The following is a 19890-nucleotide window of genomic DNA, read 5'->3' on the forward strand; positions in this document are numbered from 1 at the left end:
TCATTTCAAAGGATTTAATTTTATATGGCATTTTTGTACCAGTTCTGCCCTAAAACTTTTGTAGAATATCATAACAGACTTCAAGTTAATGCTGAAGGATGAAATATGAGGTTTGACAAAAGCAACCTACAAACCAATCTACATACAGGTAGCAGAAAGACCCAGATCATATAAATACCTACAATTTTCAAGCTTTCAAAGCTGTCTCATTTATTTTTTTTTGAAACATCAGCAAAAACTCGAAAAAAAAAAAAAAAGCTCCAGGCTTCCTATAAATTTTTTTTTTTTTACTTTAAAGGGAGATTTTAATAGAATTCTGCCAAGTAAAGCTCTTTAATGTTTTTCAAAAAGAGAAGTAGTATGGTTTATACTAGATAGAGGATTAGCCTTGGAGTGATGAAATCCTGGGTTTAAATCCTGTCTTTGATATATCCTTACTGTGCAATCATAGACAAGTTATTTAACATCGTGGATATTAAACTCAAACATAATCAACTACATACAATAAGATTCTAGTTTATTTCAATGTTTTTAGGAAATACAGAGGAAACAGAGTACATGTAATCTATAGTGTTTTTCACTAAAAGGGCTCACCTGACAAGTGAGAAGTGTCTTATTTCTTTTGGAGAGAAAATGGCAAACTGGATTGGATCCAGACAAGAGGCAATGAGAATAACAAAGGGACTCCATATAACAAACCATATCATATGAAAGTTAATTGAAGGACCCTAGGATATTTGGTTTGGAGAAGAGAATGCTGGTATGATAGGGGAAAGGGGTAAGAAATAGATGCTATTTACATATTTCTGAAGGACTATCACATAGATATGTTTAATTTCTGAGGGGAGAGCTAGCAACAATGGGTGGAAGTTACAAGAAGGTAAATGGTTGCCTTAATATTAGAAAGAACTTAAAATAATTAAGTAGAATACATTTCTTAAGTAGTAATTAGTTCCCCAGTACTGGACAACCACTTGTAAGAGATATTATAGAATGTAAAGGTAATCTTGGTCTCAGATAAAGAGATTCTATATTTCTCATTGCATACATTTTTAGAATGTTGATGTGTCAGTTTTGTTTAATTGCTGTTTTCCCCCTTATTTTTTAAATTCTGTGTGAAAAGAGGATGACTCTTTGGATAGGAAAAAGAGAAGGGATACATTTAAAAATGAATGTGCTATAAAAGCAAATATGACAAATAAAAATGAAATATAAGGATTCTGTATGACATTTGAATGAACATTTTGGCACTTTTGTTTCTTATATAATGAAAAAATACTTACCTGATCTGTTATGTATTTCTCCACCATGTCTGTTAATTCCACCTATGCCACTAGACCCACCAGAAGAGTGGGGTGATTGGTTGAAATTTCCTGAATTTGTAGGAGAAGTAGGACTTCTTGTAACAGATGGAAATTTAACAGGCCTGACAGATGTCTGAAAGAGTAATATGAATATTTTAATATATTTATACTTGGTATATTCTCCAATCCCATTTATTCAAATAGAGATATAAAACTTTCAGACAAGAAAAGAAATAGCATTTATTAAGCATCCACTATTTACCTGGCACTATATTAAACACATAGCAAAAATTTTCTCATTTGATTGTCGCAACATCCTTGGGAGGAAGGTGCTACAATCAGGTCCATTTTATAGTAGAGAAACTTGAAGCAAACAGAGGTAAAGTGACTTGCTCAGAGTCCCATAGATAATAAATGTCTGAGACTAGAATTGTATTTAGAATTTCTTGATTCCTAACTCAGCACTCTGCACTAAGGCTCCATCTAATGGCCACTCTAATATGAAAAAGGAAATCTGTAATTGATACCTTTGAGGATAAATCCTTATGAAGAAGCGATTTTTCATTTATAAAATTCCATTGAAGTCAATATGCAACAAAATGAAAATGAAAAGTATTTAAAGTTTAAATAGCAAAGTTACACAAGTATTCTCCAAGAACTGATTTGGAGATGATACGCACAACAGGACTTCTCCCTTCCACTCTTTCCTGTTTATTAAATTATAATCAGTTTCATTTTTTGGTGATGTTACTTGGTGCTATTGTCTAATGTTTCCCCACATCTTAAAGAAATTATTCTTGATATATGGATACTTAAGGGAGTCACAAGGCACAAAAAAAATCTGCAACCACTGCTGACCCATATTTTATAATGTATCATCCACCATTATCTTTTATTCTCACCTTTGAAGGAAGTCCTCAAGTAATGAAGTGTTCCTTGATTTAATTGGGAGGTACTTAAGTTATTTATAGACTTTTTCTACTCCCTCCAATGTAATCAATGTTGGAGTAGGTGCAGCTAGGTGGCGCAGTGGATAGAACAACACCCCTGAAGTCAGGAAGACCTGAGTTCAAATATGACCTCAGACAATTAACACTTCTTATCTGTGTGACCCCAAATCGCCTCAAATAAAGACTGGATGATCACTTGTTGGTGAGATACCTGATTTGGTTAGGGTCTGATTTTACTCCACTCCAACTAAAAGCCAGTTAAGACTATCTGTATTTATCTGGCCTCTGTGCCAAATATGTTCTGAATATGAAACTAGGTCATATGAAAAGACATCCTATATAAGTACTTCAAGAGCAATAGAGTTGTTTATAAATATGGATATAAAATCATTAGAATTGGAAGCTTTTCTAACTGGGATTATTATAAATTTAGGTTAACTTCTCTCAGATAAGTGTTCCTTCTTAGCCACAAGATACTTCTTTGACTCTTCCTTAATTGACTCTCTATTTTATTCCCCAAACTGTTCCAAAGCTTCTCTTCTCTCCTTTAGCCTCCCTTCTACTTTATCCTGTATGGAGAAAACAGAAGCAATTTATCAAAAGTTCTCTCTTTATCCCTATTCTATATCTCAAACTCTGATTTCCCCTATTTCTACCTTTATTCTAATCTCTGATAAAAAGGTAGCCCTTTGGTTTCCAAAGGCCAATGCTTTTATTTACTCTTGGTCCTATTCCCTTAATCTCCCACAACATGCCTCCATAATCATCTCATATATCATTAACTTTCAAATTCTCCCTTTTGACTGATTCATTCCATATAAATATATATGCATCCCCCCAAAACAAAACAAAACAAACTTTTATTGACCCTAGCAACTTTTCAAGAAAAAAGTTAATGTTTTCTCTCATTTCCTTAAGAATTAAGTAGGTACAAATGCCACCTCCTACTTTATGCCTGATTTCCCCAGTAACTGCCTCTGCTCCCAAATTACTTTGTATGTATTTTTAGATTTGCTTACCTGTATATATTGTTTCTACCAAAGGAATGTTAAATCCTTGAGAGCAGGGATTATTTAATTGTTGTCCCTATATATTCAGAATTTAGCACTGTGCTTAATTAATGCTTGTGGAATGAATTATATAATTCCCAAGATGTAATGCGACTTTATTTCAGTTCATTTTTTAAGGAGGCTTTTTGCATTAAATCTTTTTCTTCAATTACATGGTAGAATCTGAATTATTGTTTATGCCAATTGACTGGAATAAGAGGCTCACGCTGAAATAAAGTTCTTTTACTATTCTGCCTAATTAGTCTTCAAAGAATTTACTGCAGAGGTACTGCTGAGATAATTTTTGTCTAATCGTCCCTTTAAACAATCTTTTAAAGGGAAGGGGATGGGGGAACCTAGAACTATTTGGTTGAAGTCATCCTGAGTAGTAATTAGCATACTGTCTCAAAAGCCTGGCCTAGTCCATATTGCTGTCCTTGATATTAAAAAGATCTGCCCTAAACAACTCCCTAAGACCAGGCTGTATAAAGGAGGTTAGCCTGAATGGATATAATGTTTCCTTGCTCAGAAATTTCCCATTCATTTAAAATCACAAATTCTGTCCATGTCCTTTTCCTCAAATCAAAAACAATAGAATATAAGTTCCTTGAGGACCTACAATATAGAAAATACTTAATAAATATTCAATGAAATGAATTGAGAAAGACGGTGTTCCCTGTCCCCACCAAAAATGTCAATGCTTTTTTGATTCCTGCTATATCTCCAACTGCTTATAAGTCCTTTCCTTTGACTCCAATAATCATAGTTTAGATTCATGTTGGGCTTTAAGATTTATAAAGTGCATTACATATAATACTTCAAGTAAGATAAGAGAGTAATTCACAGATCATCATCAAAATATAAAAGAAAGGTCTGCTAGTTGAGAGAAAATTCCATTTAAGACAGAAATGGCCAGATCATTCAGAGTAATCTCTGGAATTGAGTAAAAACTAAATGTTCATCAGATAAAGCATACTGAAGACAACTGAAAAGCACAGGAAAAAGACTCATACAATTTCCAATGGACTGCAGCCTTGTAGGATCCCCTACCCCCACAGGCATAATGGATTCATGACAAGGCAATAAAAATTACCTCAGGAAGTGTAATAGAGAATAATATTTTGAAGATAAGTAAGTAAATGCTCAAAAAGTTATCAAACTGTGCATACCCTTTGATCCAGCAGTGTTACTACTGGGATTATATCCCAAAGAGATTATAAAGAAGGGAAAGGGACCTGTATGTGCACGAATGTTTGTGGCAGCCCTTTTTGTAGTGGCTAAAAACCGGAAACTGAATGGATGTCCATCAGTTGGAGAATGGTTGAATAAATTGTGGTATATGAAAATTATGGAATATTACTGTTCTGTAAGAAATGACCAACAGGATAATTTCAGAAAGGCCTGGAGAGACTTACATGAACTGATGCTGAGTGAAATGAGCAGGACCAGGAGATCATTATATACTTCAACAACAATACTATATGATGACCAGTTCTGATGGATCAGGCCATCCTCAGCAACGAGATCAACCAAATCATTTTTAATGGAGCAGTAATGAACTGAACTAGCTATGCCCAGAAAAAGAACTCTGGGAGATGACTAAAAACCATTACATTGAATTCCCAATCCCTATATTTATGCACACCTATATTTTTGATTTCCTTCACAAGCTAATTGTACAATATTTCAGAGTCTGATTCTTTTTCTACAGCAAAATAACGTTTTGGTCAGGTATACTTATTGTGTATCTAATTTATATTTTAATATATTTAACATCTACTGGTCATCCTGCCATCTAGGGAGGGGTGGGGGTAAGAGGTGAAAAATTGGAACAAGAGGTTTGGCAATTGTTAATGCTGTAAAGTTACCCATGTATATATCCTGTAAATAAAAGGCTATTAAATTAAAAAAAAATGACCAACAGGATGATTTCAGAAAGGCCTGGAGACACTTACACGAACTGATGCTGAGTGAAATGAGCAGGACCAGGAGATCATTATATACTTCAACAACAATACTATATGATGACCAGTTCTGATGGACCTGGCCATCCTCAGCAATGAGATCAACCAAATCATTTCCAATGGAGCAGTAATGACCTGAACCAGCTACACCCAGAGAAAGAACTCTGGGAGATGACTAAAAACCATTACATTGAATTCCCATTCCCCATATTTATGCCCACCTGCATTTTTGATTTCCTTCACAAGCTAATTGTACAATATTTCAGAGTCTGATTCTTTTTGTACTGCAAAATAACGTTTTGGTCATGTATACTTATTGTGTATCTAATTTATATTTTAATATATTTAACATCTACTGATCATCCTGCCATCTGGGGGAGGGGGTGGGGGGTAAGAGGTGAAAAATTGGAACAAGAGGTTTGGCAATTGTTAATGCTATAAAGTTACCCATACATATAACCTGTAAATGAAAGGCTATTTAAAAAAAAAAAAAAAAAAAAAAAAAAAGAAGATAAGTAAGTAAGATAAGTAAGGCCAAGTAAAAGCCAAGGTTCAAATCTATACCTTGGCTATTGTCCCTAAAGAGGAAAAGAGTTTAATTAGTGTGTCCTGGGATGGGACTGCCCATATCAGCAATTCAATTTGATTTGATTCAACAAATATTTAGTAAGCATCTACTCTCTGCAAGGCAACAAGAGGAAGAAGTTGGGTTCAAAGGTAATATTTCATCAATTATACAATTCTATCATAATAACACTCTTCTGGTTCGAACTGGTAGAAAACTTGTAGGAAAAAACTTTGGACCTGGCAGCCAATCACCTAGGTTTCAATCTCAGTTCAGTCACTCACTACTTTTATGATTTGGAGTAAATTTTTTAACCTCTCTAGCTCTCATTTCCTAAAGTGAATTGTCCATTACACAAGACTTAGTAGCTACTACTATAAAGGAGTAAAGAACATAGAATACAATGTTACAAGAGGCAAAAGGCATAGGATTACAACCAATAATAATTTTCCCAGCAAAATTAAATACAATCCTACAGAGAGGGAAAAAACTTAAGCAAAATAGAAGACTTCTAAGAATTCCTAATGAAAAATCTGAAGCTTACTAGAAACTTTGAAATACAAACATGGAAGTAAAGAGAAACAAACCAAAAAAAAGCAAATTTAAGTTATCCTTCAAAAAAGACTTTATAAAAATAAAGTATTTACATTCTAATGAGGAAAGGGGGTGATACAAGCATACCCTAAGAATCATGATGTCAGCAGGGACTATAGTGGAAATCAAATAAGATGGAAGCTTTGAGAGTGATTTTTCCTACATTTTGATGATCTTAAAAGAAGAAAGGAAAGATGAGTAGAGGAAGAGAAAGATATACTAAACAAGAAAAGTTGAAGAAAAGAGGAAAAACATTTCATATAATCTGATGCATGTTGAGTGAGGAATGCATACAAATGAGAAGGAATGGGAAAGAGCAGGTATTACTTGAAAATTTCTTAAAATTGATACAGAGTGAAGTAAGCATAACCAGAACAATTTATATTATTAAAAATACTGTTAAAGACTAGTAGTAAATAATCAGTTCTCCAGGGGGAAAAAAATTGCCATCATTTTAAAGTCTCAACAACACACAAAACAACAAATCAAGCTCTGATTTGAAGCATTTGCTAATTTCCAAGATGTAAATGCTTACACTGAAAATTTAACAACTGGCTCTCATCAGTTAGTTTGAACTGTCTCCAAATTTGGAAAAACTTAAGAATTCTGATCATGCAATAATCAACCACAATTCCAGAAGAATAATGATTTAGACTGCTGCCCATTGCTTGACACAAAGATTACAGACTAGTTATGCAGAGCAAGATACATATTTGTGGACATGGCCACTATGGGAATGTGTTTTGCTTACTTATGCATATTTGTTGCATGGGTCTTTGTTTTTCACAGAGTTGGGAGTTGGTAGGGGTAGGTGTTGAAGAGAGAGGGGGCAGATGCTTGTTCATTTGAAAAAATTAAATTTAATCAGAAAATGTGACCTGTGGTCACATATTTACTAAGTGGTAGAGCTGTAACTCAAATCCAGGTCTTTGACTCAAATTCCAGTGCTTTTTTCTATGCCACACAGCAATCACAAGTCTATTACTTACAATGTCAGAATTTCCACTGCCAACAGGATGGTATTTGACAGATCTTTGTGGCAATATAGTCTTCATTTGTTCTGTTTGACCATCTCTATTTATCCGAGTCCGATCTGAGTTCCACAGCTCAAAATTTGATGGTGGTAAGAAAGGAGGAATCACTGCTTTCAGCTTATCATTTGGGAGTCTAGTAAAAGGAGCACCATTTCTTAACTGAAACAAAAAACAAACTTGATTTTAGAAAAGCTACTGACAGTTTCTTTGGTTCTAAAGTGGAAGGATAAGAGATTTGAAGAGGCTGATTGTAAGGGAAGGTGGGGCTGAGAATATCAAAGATTCACAGAAGTGCTTTGTACAGTGATCTTTTGTCCTTGCTGCAATTTACCTTTTAAAAGTATTCTGCATGTAGCTGCTATGGTTTACTTAGAGAATCCAAGAGAATCAGTGAAAAAAATTAATTTAAACAAACTTCAATAAAGTAGAAAGACAAAAAGTAAACTCAAAAAAGCCCAAAATGTGTAGACATGTATTTCTACTATTAGATTACAAAGGCAGCAAAACACAAAGGATACTCTTTATTTTTCAGTTTTCTCTCTCATTCTCTCTCTCTCTCTCTCTCACTGATGCAATTGGGGTTAAGTGACTTTTTTTTCCCTCATTTTTAAAATGGAGGGTTGGACTCCTATGGCCCTTATCATCTCTAAACCTATGATTCTGAGACTATGATTCTAAATACCTTGAAGGTAATGACTAAGTTGTTTTGTATTCCAAGTATATATATATATATATATATATATATATATATATATATATATATATATATATGTATAGTATCTTGCCACATACTTTGGACTTAATTTTTATATAGTAAAATCAATATTGTTTTAAGAACAACTTTGATTAAGTTATTTTGACTATTATAAATAGCCAAGTTAATTATAAAGGACATCTGAGGAAAGATGCTGTCTGCAGCTGCTGCTGGATGACTGTATCCAGAGAAAGAACTGACAAATAGAAGTATGTATAGAATAATTTTATATACATACAAATATATACACATACATAAACACACCCACACCCACACAATATGGTAGCTATTTCTACTGTGGGGGAGGGAGATACTAGGGGGCAGGTAAGAAAAAAAAAGAAATTTACAAGATAAGTAGAGAAATAGCAAGTTGTGCATAGTAGAGCTGTAGTTCCCTATGCAATCTTATTATTTTTTAATTAAAGCTTTTTATTTTCAAAACATATGCATGCATGGATAATTTTTCAACATTGACCCTGGCATTGCCTTGTGTTTCAGATTTTCCTCTCTTTCCTCCCCACCCCCTTTCTTAGATGGCAAGCAATCCAATATATGTTAAATCCAATATGTGTAAACATATTTATACAACTCTTGGTTTCATATGCAATATTTTTAATTGTATTGTTATGGAAATACTTGTTTTGACTTTTAATAACCTTTAAGTATCAGTTCTTTCCAGTGCTGGCTTTTCATAATTGAGAAAATTAATGTGAAATACATAATAATTTTAAAATTTTAAAACACTTACCATTGTTGTTAATAAAGCATCTTCTTTTTCTATTCTCGTATGTGTAGGACCTGAAAAGCAATATAGATTGGAAATTTAATAATCTATATCCCTAGGACACTAATATGAATATTATACTTTCCTATAAGCCTCAGTTTTTAAATTCTGAAAATATTTGCTTTTTAATAGTGTTCAATTTCTTAACTGAAGAAAAGCATTTAAATTGCAATACATGCTTTTGAGATTACCCTAAGTGACCTAAGAACTACAACATTACACATGTGGTGAAAGGGTCACCAAGGAACATAGAATCTCAGGGTTAGAAAAGGGGGCTGAGTCCAACTTCATATACAAGGCAAGAGCCTTCTGCATGACAGTTCTTCACAGTCATCCAGACTTTGTTTAAATACTTAGGATCCTAAAATTTGGAGCCAGAAGGGATCTTAGACATAATCTAGTACAAACACTTTCCCTTCTCCACTTCCACCTTACGAAAGAAGAAACTGATTCCCAGATAGATTAAGCAACTTGACTTTGTAACAGAGATAATCAAGGGCTGAGCCTAAACCAGATTCTAGTCTCTACTTCAAATCAGTTAGACCATAGTTTCTTCTTAATTGTACCAAGCTTTGATCAGATTTCATAATGTTCACCTCCAGAGCACTTTTCCATTTTACTTCTTTCATGCACTGAAAATTTTAGGGGGAATGGGAAACTCCCTGCCTCCCAGAGTGACCCATTCCACTGAATGTCAGCCTTAATTTTCCAGAAAGTAATAGAAAATGAAAATGGACAAAGGTTTTAAGATCTCAACAGCATATGGCACTCCTTTCATCAACATGCATGCTAACCTAGAGATGATTTAATAACTAAATTAAAGAGTTGACTGAGTCATAAAAGTTAAGAGACTTGCTCAGGTTCATTTGCTCATAGGTATCAGAGGCAGGTCTTTCTTAATCAAAGTCTAACTTTCTCTATACTATATCATATTTAACAGGTACAAAATTAAAAAAAAATTTTTTTCTCTTTGTCTTCAGAGCAAGAAGTATTATATATAAAAGAAACTACTTTCCTCCATCAAATGATAAAACAGAAGAAAAAACAATTTAAACTCTCAAAGAAATAGGGCAAAAAAAATATGAGTATGTTTTTAGAAAAAACTCCCACACTTTTACTTTCAGTTTTCAAAAACCAAGAAGCTGAAGGAGGTCCCAGAAACTATAATACAGTACTCAAAAGTAGACTTTTCCTACATATTTAATAAGTGTGATAAAATATCATGTCTTTGAACTTTTGGAAAATCTGTTGTTGCTGAAGTGAATTGAAGTTGCTGAAGTACAACTACCTTCCTCTTTTTTTTTAAAGCATTTTATGAAAGCCTTATAAAGAAGAGTGAGAGATGAAATTGACAAAGAAGTTAGGTGGCTTTGAACTTGAATGTCTAAACCATGTTATCTGATGGATAACTATAAATCAGGAGATATATATCTAGTGATAGTCCCCATGGATCCATGTTCAGCTTCATTCTATTCAGAATTTTTGTCTAATACTTCACTGAAGGAATCAATGATTCATTTATCAAGTGTGTAAGTGACAAAGTTGGGAGTGATATTTAATATATTTGGGGTTTAAATCCTAAAAGATTTTGATAGGGTGGTATAATAGGCTAAAGGTAAGATAGATTCCAACAGTAAAAAAAAAAAAAAATGTAAAGTGTTACAATTGGTTAAAAAAAAAAAAACCTCATAGGTACAATTTTGGGGCACTCATAGCTATAAAATCCATAGGAAAAACACCCAAAATTTTCATAGAATCATCAAACTATGAATTGGAAGAAATTTCAAGAATCCATTTAATCTAACCTGTACTCAATCAAATCTTTCTACAACATTTCCAATGAGTATTTAACTAGCCTTTGCTTGAAGATCTAAGATGGGGAATCCACTCTTCCTTGAGGTATACCATATTCTGGGCCTTTGAATACTTTTAATTATTAGGAAGATTCTTCCCTATGTTAAGCTCAAATTTGTCTCTAGAAGTTCTAGGTACTGTTCTTTGTTCTGTCATCTATGATCAAGGAGAGCAAGCTGGATCATTTCTCTCCAAATACTTGGAAGACAGCTATCTTGGTTCCCTCCAAGTCCCTCCCTCTGGCCCAGCTCCTTAAGGAATAAATTCTCTGATTTGAATAATAAGAACAAGACTCACACTTATTTTTTAAAATCTCTGAATTTCAATAAAGATAGTAACAGTCTTAATAACAACTAATGTCAGACCATTGGAGGAAAAACAGCTTATACAATTGCACATTTTTAAAAACTTTACCAGAATCCTTGCTTTGGGTAACAATGTCGGGAATCCTAGAATTTCTTGTCTCATTCTGGGGTGTGGCTTTCATTGTAGAATCCAGGGATGGTTCAGATTCATCCGTGAAAGGCATAGGGTGATTACTGGAAAGCCCCCGATGTAACGTTTGGGTCAGCTTGAGCTTTCGGAACCTGTTGGACATTCTATTCCACCATGACTGAGGAAGGGATACCCAAGAAAAGTTTAGTTAGGCCACAATAAGGTTAGCTATATATTCACATTTTTCTTTTGAACTATTGTTTCATTAGAGACAATAATTTTCAAGATTTAAAACAACATGCTTTACACATATTATCTCTACTGATCTTTGCAATAATTCTCTGAGGTAGGCAAAGAAGATGTAAGACTCTTCATTTTACTGATGCAGAATTAGAGGATCAGAAGAATGTCATGACAGTCAGGATAGAACAAAAAGCATTGGATTTAGAGGCAGTGAAAACAGGTTTGAATCCATGCTTACAATACTACCTACGTGAAGAGTCACTTAATTTCTTTAAACCTCATTGTTTAATCATTTTCTCTCATGCCTGACTCTTGATGGTCCCTTTTGAAATTTTCTTGGTAAAGAAAACAGTAAAGTGGTTTGTCATTTCTATCTCCAATTTACAGATGAAGAAACTGAGATAAAGGGAATAAAGTCCAGTCATTAAGTAAGAATCTGGGGCCAGATTTGAACTCAAGAATAGGAGTCTCCCCTGACTCCTGGCCCAGCATTCTGTGCCACCTCATTGACCTTCAGTTTCTTCAATCCATCAAATGAGAGGTTGGATTTGATGAATTCTAAGGTGTCTTCCAACCTTAAACCTAAGATCTCTCATTTTCAACATCACCATACTTAAGAGATAGAAACAGCCAGGACTAGAAACAGCACATTGTGTTTTCTTTAAAAAACAAACAGAAAAATGTAGAAGTAATGTCTCTTTTCCCTCTCTGCCATAATTCTTACATCTTGTATAAACAAGAAGAAGCAGTAAAAAGGGACCTACTATGTGCTCTGCACTGTGCTAAGTGCTGAGTAAAATACAAAGATATTATTGTGCTGTAAGAAATGATGAGCAGGATGATCTTAGAAAAATCTGGAAAGACTTACATGAGCTGATACAAAATGAAATGTATTGTATACAAAGTAACAGCAATTTTATAAAGTGATAAGCTATGAATGACTGCTATTGTTAATAATACAATGATCCAAAACAAGTTGGAAGGATTTAAGATGAAAAATACTATCCATACACAGAGAAATAACTGATGGTGTCTGAATGCAGATGGACGTACACTTCATTTTTCTTGAGGGTTTTTTTTGGGGGGGTCCATGTTTTCTTTGAAAACATGACTTATGGAAATGGTTTGCATGACTACATGTTTATAACCTATAATGAATTACTTGCATTCTCAGTGAAGAGGAGTGGGAAGGGAAGAAAGGAGAGAATCTGGAATTCAAAGTTTTAAAAAATGAATGTCAAAAATTGTTTTTGTGTATAACTGTGGAAAAATAAAACACTAAAGAAAAAATAAATAAATAACTTGGCATAATGTGAAAGAGTCTCTAGAACTGAAATTAATTTATCAATTTAGTTTCTTTTTGTCCCTGATCATCACCTCTCAGGGCATTTAGCTAAATTTCAGACTATCTTTCAATTTTTTTTGACCTGATTTCTTTTTTTTTTCCTAATTGTCAAATAGTCAGTGTTTTTTCAATATTATATCTAATCAGACTTTCATTCTCTTCCCTATTTTTCCTCCTATAATTAATCACTATCACCAATGCTTTCTGTTCAGAACACTGTTACATGCTACTCCTTTTGACCCATTTACATTTTATTACATGATCCTTTTTTTGATCCAAATAAAGAACAGCACAAATTCTACAGAATTCTCAGGGATAGAGAAGAGAAATGTAGGGACAGTATTCACCATGATCTGGGTTCAAGTCCATACCATAAGCACATATTGAATGTGTAGTCCTGGGCAAGTCACTTAATCTCTCAGTGCTCCAGGAAGAGATCTAGGACTAGAAATTAAAGGGCAGTTGCAATCTACATTGAGGAGAGATTTTCCTCACTAGAGATGATAGAAACCACATTAACACCAAAAGTAGAACAGATCTCTCTATGGAAGAAAATAACTTCTCTAAACAATGATAGTCTGGAGCAGGACTTTTAAAACTTTTCCCACTCACAACCCCTTTTTACCCAACAAATTTTTGTGTGACCCTGGGTATATAAGTATGTAAAACAGGTATATAAACCAAATCTTTACTAATGATAAATAATAATTTTGCATCCCCTCACATTCAATTATGAGAACCCAATAGGGTCATGTACTATAGTTTAAGAAGCCAGGGTCAAGATCATCTATGGAATATTAACAGAATTAATTCTTGTCTTTGTGTATGTGAATTATCCACAATAATTTTTTGAAATATAGGACAACTTCTCTTGAATACCCTGCATGTTATTAGGAAGTTTTTCCAATTCCTAATAAATGGAAAGCCTTTCTGGATCCTTCTTATTACTACTGCCTTCTATCTGAGCTTATCTCCAATTTGTCCTGGATCTATCTTATACATACAAACTTGTTTGTATATTGTTTGTCCAACTAGACCATGAGCTCCTTGAGAGCAGGGGCTTCTTTTTATCCTTCCTAGTATCCCTTATGTGCCTAGCACATAATAAATGCTTCATGAAAAACTTAGTGAGTGTCTGATAAATGTGGTATTATTGAACAAGGCTCACATTTTTATAGGGGACCATCCACAGAAGAATATGTAAGTGCTGATTTTCTAATGACTATAGTATCTGACTATAATGTAAAGAAATGGGGCAAAGTAGACCACAGATAATCAAACTGGATGGTATAGAATGATAACCATATATATGAATATTATGGAATATTATTGTTCTGTAAGAAATGACCAACAGGATGATTTCAGAAAGGCCTGGAGAGACTTACACAAACTGATGCTGAGTGAAATGAGCAGGACCAGGAGATCATTATATACTTCAACAACAATACTATATGATGACCAGTTCTGATGGACCTGGCCATCCTCAGCAATGAGATCAACCAAATCATTTCCAATGGAGCAGTAATGAACTGAACCAGCTACGCCCAGAGAAAGAACTCTGGGTGATGATTAAAAACCATTACATTGAACTCCCAATCCCTATATTTATGCCCACCTGCATTTTTGATTTCCTTCACAAGCTAATTGTACAATATTTCAGAGTCTGATTCTTTTTCTACAGCAAAATAACGTTTTGGTCATGTATACTTATTGTGTATCTAATTTATATTTTAATATATTTAACATCTACTGGTCATCCTGCCATCTGGGGGAGGGGGTAGGGGGTAAGAGGTGAAAAATTGGAACAAGAGGTTTGGCAGTTGTTAATGCTGTAAAGTTACCCATGCATATAACCTGTAAATAAAAGACTATTAAATAAATAAAAAAATTAAAATTAAAATAAAAAAAAAGAATGATAACCATATTGTTTTTAATTCCTCCAGAAAGATGCAACTTCCTGAGATAGGAATAACATTGTTCCATGAAATGCTACACTTTTAAAAGATTGTTAATAGAAGAAAACAAGTTTAGAACAAGATTCTATTTGTCACACACTCCTTTTTCTTTTCTTGCTCAATGTATGGGTTTGGGATAACCGGGTTATGGTTAATCATAGCTCCACCATCTATTTATACACTGCATATTCATCACTAGTAAAAAAGGAAAAAGGCAAACCTTCAGTCCACCTCGGTCATCTGGCAACACTGGGACACTCAAAGATTGTCTAATCCTGGACTGGGGCAAAGATGACTGGCTGATTGATTTGTTTTTGTCTTTATTTACTTGCATGCAGACTGACGCCAACAACCGTACGAGTTCTGTATCTATAAATGTAAAAGAAGACATTTTACCACTATTATCATTAGTTTAAGATCTATTGGTATGTCCTAGCAATGGTAGAATTTGAAGTAAGGTCCTGATTTCAGAACCAATGTCTTTATATTATGCCACACTACCTTCTAAGTCCTAGAAGGTTGTCAACTTACATGGCTTAGTGTAGGGTCACACAGTATAAATCAGAGGCAAGATTTGAACTCAAATCTTTCTAACTCCTAGCCCAGAACTCTATTTAGTACACACACACACACACACACACACATTTATCAGGTCAATGAAATTACAATTAACTGAAAATCTTTCTGGTTAGCAAAAGACAATTAAAATGTAGTTAAGACGGCAATAAGATTATATGATGATCAATTCTGATGGATGTGGCTCTCTTCAACAATGAGATGATTCAGACCATTCTAATGATCTTGTGATGGAGAGAGCCATCTACACCCAGAGAGAAGACTGTGGGAACTGAGTGTGGATCACAACATAGCAGTTTCACTCTTTTTTTGTTGTTTGCTTGTATTTTATTTTCTTTCTCATTTTTTTTTCCTGTTTGATTTGTACTGTATAAATATGTATGCATATATTGGATTTTAGCATATATTTCTACCATATTTAACATATATTGGATTACTTGCCTTCTAGGGAAAGAAGTAGGGGAAGAAGAGAGAAAATTGGAACACAAGGTTTTGCAAGGGTTAATGTTGAAAAATTATCCATGCATATGTTTTACAAATAAAAAGCTTTAAATTTTAAAAAAAGAATAAAAATATTTGTTTTTCTTTTTCATCAGTTATTTAGGCATGTAAAGCTCTGCTCTTCTCACCTTATGCCTTGCATAAGGATTATTGCAATGACCTGATGGTGGGTCTGCTTTAAGTCTCTCCCTACTCCAATCTATCCTCCATCCAGTCACTAAAATGATTTTCCTAAAGCACAGATCTAACAATGTCTCTCACACACCCCCTTAGCCAACAGACCTTCACTCAGTAAACACTACTGCCTCCCATTGTCTCCAGGATTAAATATAAAAATTTCTGCTTGACATTCAAAGTCCTTTATAACCTAGATCCTTCTGCCTTTCTATCCTTCTTATCCCTTACTATCCAACTCATTCTCTCCCATCCAGTGACACTGATTTCCTGACTGTTCCACTAAGACACTCAATTGTCAGCTTTAGACATTCTCTCTGGCCTTCCCCCTGCCTGGAATGCTTTCCCTCTTTCTTTCTACCTACTGACCTCCTTGGCTTCCTTCAAGTCCTAATTAAATCCCATTTTCTACAGGTGGCTTTCTCTGACCCCCCCTTAATTTCATTGTTCCCCTCTATTGATTATTTCCTATTTATCCTTTATAAAAAATGCTTTGTAAATAATTGTTTCACTAATTGTGCCCATTAGATTGTATGTTCTTTGAGATCAGTGATTATCTTTTACCTCTTTTTGTATCTCCAATGCTTAGCAATAGTATAATCATTTAATAAATATTTACTGATTAACTGTATTAAAGAAATTAATTTCTAATAATTAAGCAAAGCTATAATTTAATTAAGGACAACATTTATAAAATAACATACCAGGGTCATTCAGCAGCATGACTAGGTCAAAAGCTGTATATCCATTTTTTGCTCGAAGAGTAACATCAGTTCCTTGATTTAATAAATATTTAACAATTTCTTTATTCCTATTTAAAACCAGAACAAAACAAAAGTTACATTTGTTAAAAGTTTAAAAAAAAGATCCTTTCCTGAGTTACTAGAGATATAGTAGCAGTTACTATAACTCAACACATCAAATGTTTGGAAAGAATATTGGATCTATCATTACTATATAGCAAAATTAAATAGAAATTTTCAAAATATCTCTTTGGAAAGAGATTATAATATTTCAGTCTTTTTAACCAGAACATAGTATGAGTTGCAGATAGTATTTAAAAAATAAATGATTGTGAAGTGAATGAATCCTTAAATCTAATTACATTTGATGTCTTTAATTTACTTCAATATTCTAATAGACCTATAACCTTATTGAAGTGAATACTCTAATAATGCAAAATTGCAGTCCATTAATGACCATCCAACTAATGGAATTCCTTTTACAGATCTGCCACATGAGGAGCTCACTCTATTGTTTTTCTCTAGCTGTCTGTCTTGACTCTGTGAAGTCACAGGAAACACAAAAGGTATCAATTATCTTTCCAGTAATCAAGCAGACTCTTTCCCCCAGTCATACATTCTTCTGATAACAATCTTCAGTTTACATACTAAAGAAGTAAAGGGCCAAGACATTCCCAATAAGTGACAAAAAACAGATCTTTTAACTTTCCAGTTAAGAGATCTACTGAAAATACCATATAGCCTTGGAATTTCCTCCAACTCTTAAGATGTGTTTATACAGAGATCTAAGCCTGGTTCCATCCTCCATCTGGCTATAAAATTGAGCTTCCTAAAGCATAGGTCTGACCATGTCACTACCTTTTAAAGCACCTCAGAACCTGGCTTTTGAGTCTGATTACAATTTACTTTTCCTCGAACTCTGCCCTCTGTATAAATACTCTGATCCTGATTCTTTCCTGTTTCTCACACAAGATACTCCATCTCCTGAGTCAGGACATTTTCACTGTCTGTCCCCTACACCAGAAATTCTCTCTCACACTCATCTTTGACTCCTGACTTCCTTCAAGTTCCAGATAAAATCCTTTCTTTTTCAGGAAGCTTTTCCTGATCCCCCTTAATTCTGGTACCTACCTTCTGTGATTTTCTCCAAAGTACCTATCTGTATCTTGTTTGTATATTGCTTGCATATCATCTCCCCTCATTGAACTGTGAGTATTCTCTGAACAGGGATTTTTTCAAAAAACTTTCTTTCTGTTTCTTGTGCTTAGTAGGTACTTTCAACATTCTGCTGACTGATTGACTTGTTGAACTTGTTAACTAATCCAAGATAGTCGATGATGGTTAACTACTACCAAAATTGCTCACTTGGTACTTTAAGTCCCTTAACACAAAGAACATTACTACTTTAAAATGTTAAAAGTCCAATTAAATCACCTGTTTATGAACAATTGCTTTATAACACAACATTTTCTTCAAAAAAACTCACTCAATAACTATTTATGAATATGGCTTAAAAAGAGAAAAATCTACAAAACTAGCAGGATGTTAAAAAATGCCTCATTAACAATATAGTAAGTGGCAGTGGGTTATAGTGGATAGATGTTGTGAAAATCTGGGCTCAAGATACTTGCTAAACTCTATTATATGATTACTAGGTAACTATGGAAAAGTCACTTAGGATGCCATAGTGCCAGGCAGCTCTCTTAGTTGAAAAAAACTGATGCAGATCTGTTATAGTAAAGTAAATTCTCGATGTTAATAGAATACCAGGTCTCTTTCCCAAACTTATACTTAGGAGATTTCTAACTAGGAAGGGAATTCAGAGATGACCTTATTCAAATCAAGAAATTAAAGTTTGGTGAAATTAAGTGAAAGTTATATAGCAAATAACTAACAGCTTCAGGATTTGAAGTCAGGTCCTCTAATTCTGACTTCAGTATTTTCTCTGCTATAGCATGCTGGCTTCTTCTTATTATAAATGCCCTGACATCCCTGAAGAAGATGTCCAAACCCAAATTCAATATACGAAACAACTTTATAGCATTTAGTGTAAGATACGAATTGTGATTCTTCACAAAAGCAGTTTACCCATGGTAGGTGGCCTGCATCAGTGCTGTCCATCCATGAACATTATCCTGCTTATCAACATCTGCATTTCTCTCAACGAGCAGCTGCACAAGAGACAACTGTCCAGTGACAGCTGCTAGCATCAGAGGAGAGGCTCCATCCCCATTAATGATATTTACTTGGTTGGGATCTTCATCTACAATCTCTTTAACTAGCTGAAAATTTCCTGAAAAGAGAATGATATTGCATATGAACTTTAGATAGCTGTTAAATTAATAATACCTTGTTAAAATATAATCATATATTTTACAAATAGAGTAATAATAATACCTACCTCTTAGGACTGCATTTAAAATAAAGTAAGATATTTGTAAACTTCTTTGCAAACTTTAAAATACTTATGTAAATGCTAGCTATCATTATTATTTTTATTTATATAATATATGTAGGGATCCAGGTGGAACAACAGATACGAGCTCTGGACCTGACTTTAGAAAGACCTGAGCTCAAATCCAGCCTTAAATACTTTCTAGCTATGTAACTTTTAAGCAAGTCACTTAACTCTGTCTCACTTTCCTCATTTGAAAAATGAAAATTGTAACAACACCTATCTCCTAAAATTATTGTGAGAATAAAATGAAAACATAATTATAAAATGCTTTTTCATATATATATATATGTATATATATATATATATGAGAGAGAGAGAAGAGAGAGATTCTGTACATGTATAAGCAATATCTAATATCTATTGCTACATACCTCTCAGATTGGCTAAGATGAAAGGAAAATATAATGAATATAGTAAGAGGGATGTGGAAAACTGGGACACTAATTATTATTATATTATATTTATATGTAATATAAATATATATTGGCCAGTGTGCTTATCCACCTATCATTTTGAAAATTAGTTGGAGAGTCAACTAACTTTTTTGGTCAGTTGCCCACATTTCTTAAAAGCAATGCTGTTCCCTGAATAGTGTCTTTATTTGCTTT

At 33.8% G+C, this 19890-nt stretch overlaps 1 protein-coding gene across 2 annotated transcripts in view; it reads right to left on the reverse strand.

Moving 5' to 3' along the window:
* The window catches only part of ANKS6 (ankyrin repeat and sterile alpha motif domain containing 6), a 75899-nt gene that overhangs the window by 22852 nt on the left and 33157 nt on the right, over positions 1–19890 (reverse strand). For both annotated transcript variants that reach the window (XR_004230797.1, XM_023497696.2), the window contains exons 4-10: positions 18913–19117; positions 16786–16892; positions 15051–15199; positions 11267–11465; positions 8963–9012; positions 7416–7619; positions 1284–1437 (exon numbers count right to left, since the gene is read on the reverse strand). Coding sequence is in view for 1 of the 2 variants with exons in the window: in XM_023497696.2 (XP_023353464.2) it covers positions 1284–1437; positions 7416–7619; positions 8963–9012; positions 11267–11465; positions 15051–15199; positions 16786–16892; positions 18913–19117 (1068 nt within the window). In the remaining variant the exon portion in view is untranslated. The remainder of the gene's footprint in view (positions 1–1283; positions 1438–7415; positions 7620–8962; positions 9013–11266; positions 11466–15050; positions 15200–16785; positions 16893–18912; positions 19118–19890) is intronic.

The sequence above is a fragment of the Sarcophilus harrisii genome, chromosome 1 (genome assembly GCF_902635505.1).
Source record: "Sarcophilus harrisii chromosome 1, mSarHar1.11, whole genome shotgun sequence".
Classification (NCBI taxonomy): Eukaryota; Metazoa; Chordata; class Mammalia; order Dasyuromorphia; family Dasyuridae; genus Sarcophilus; species Sarcophilus harrisii.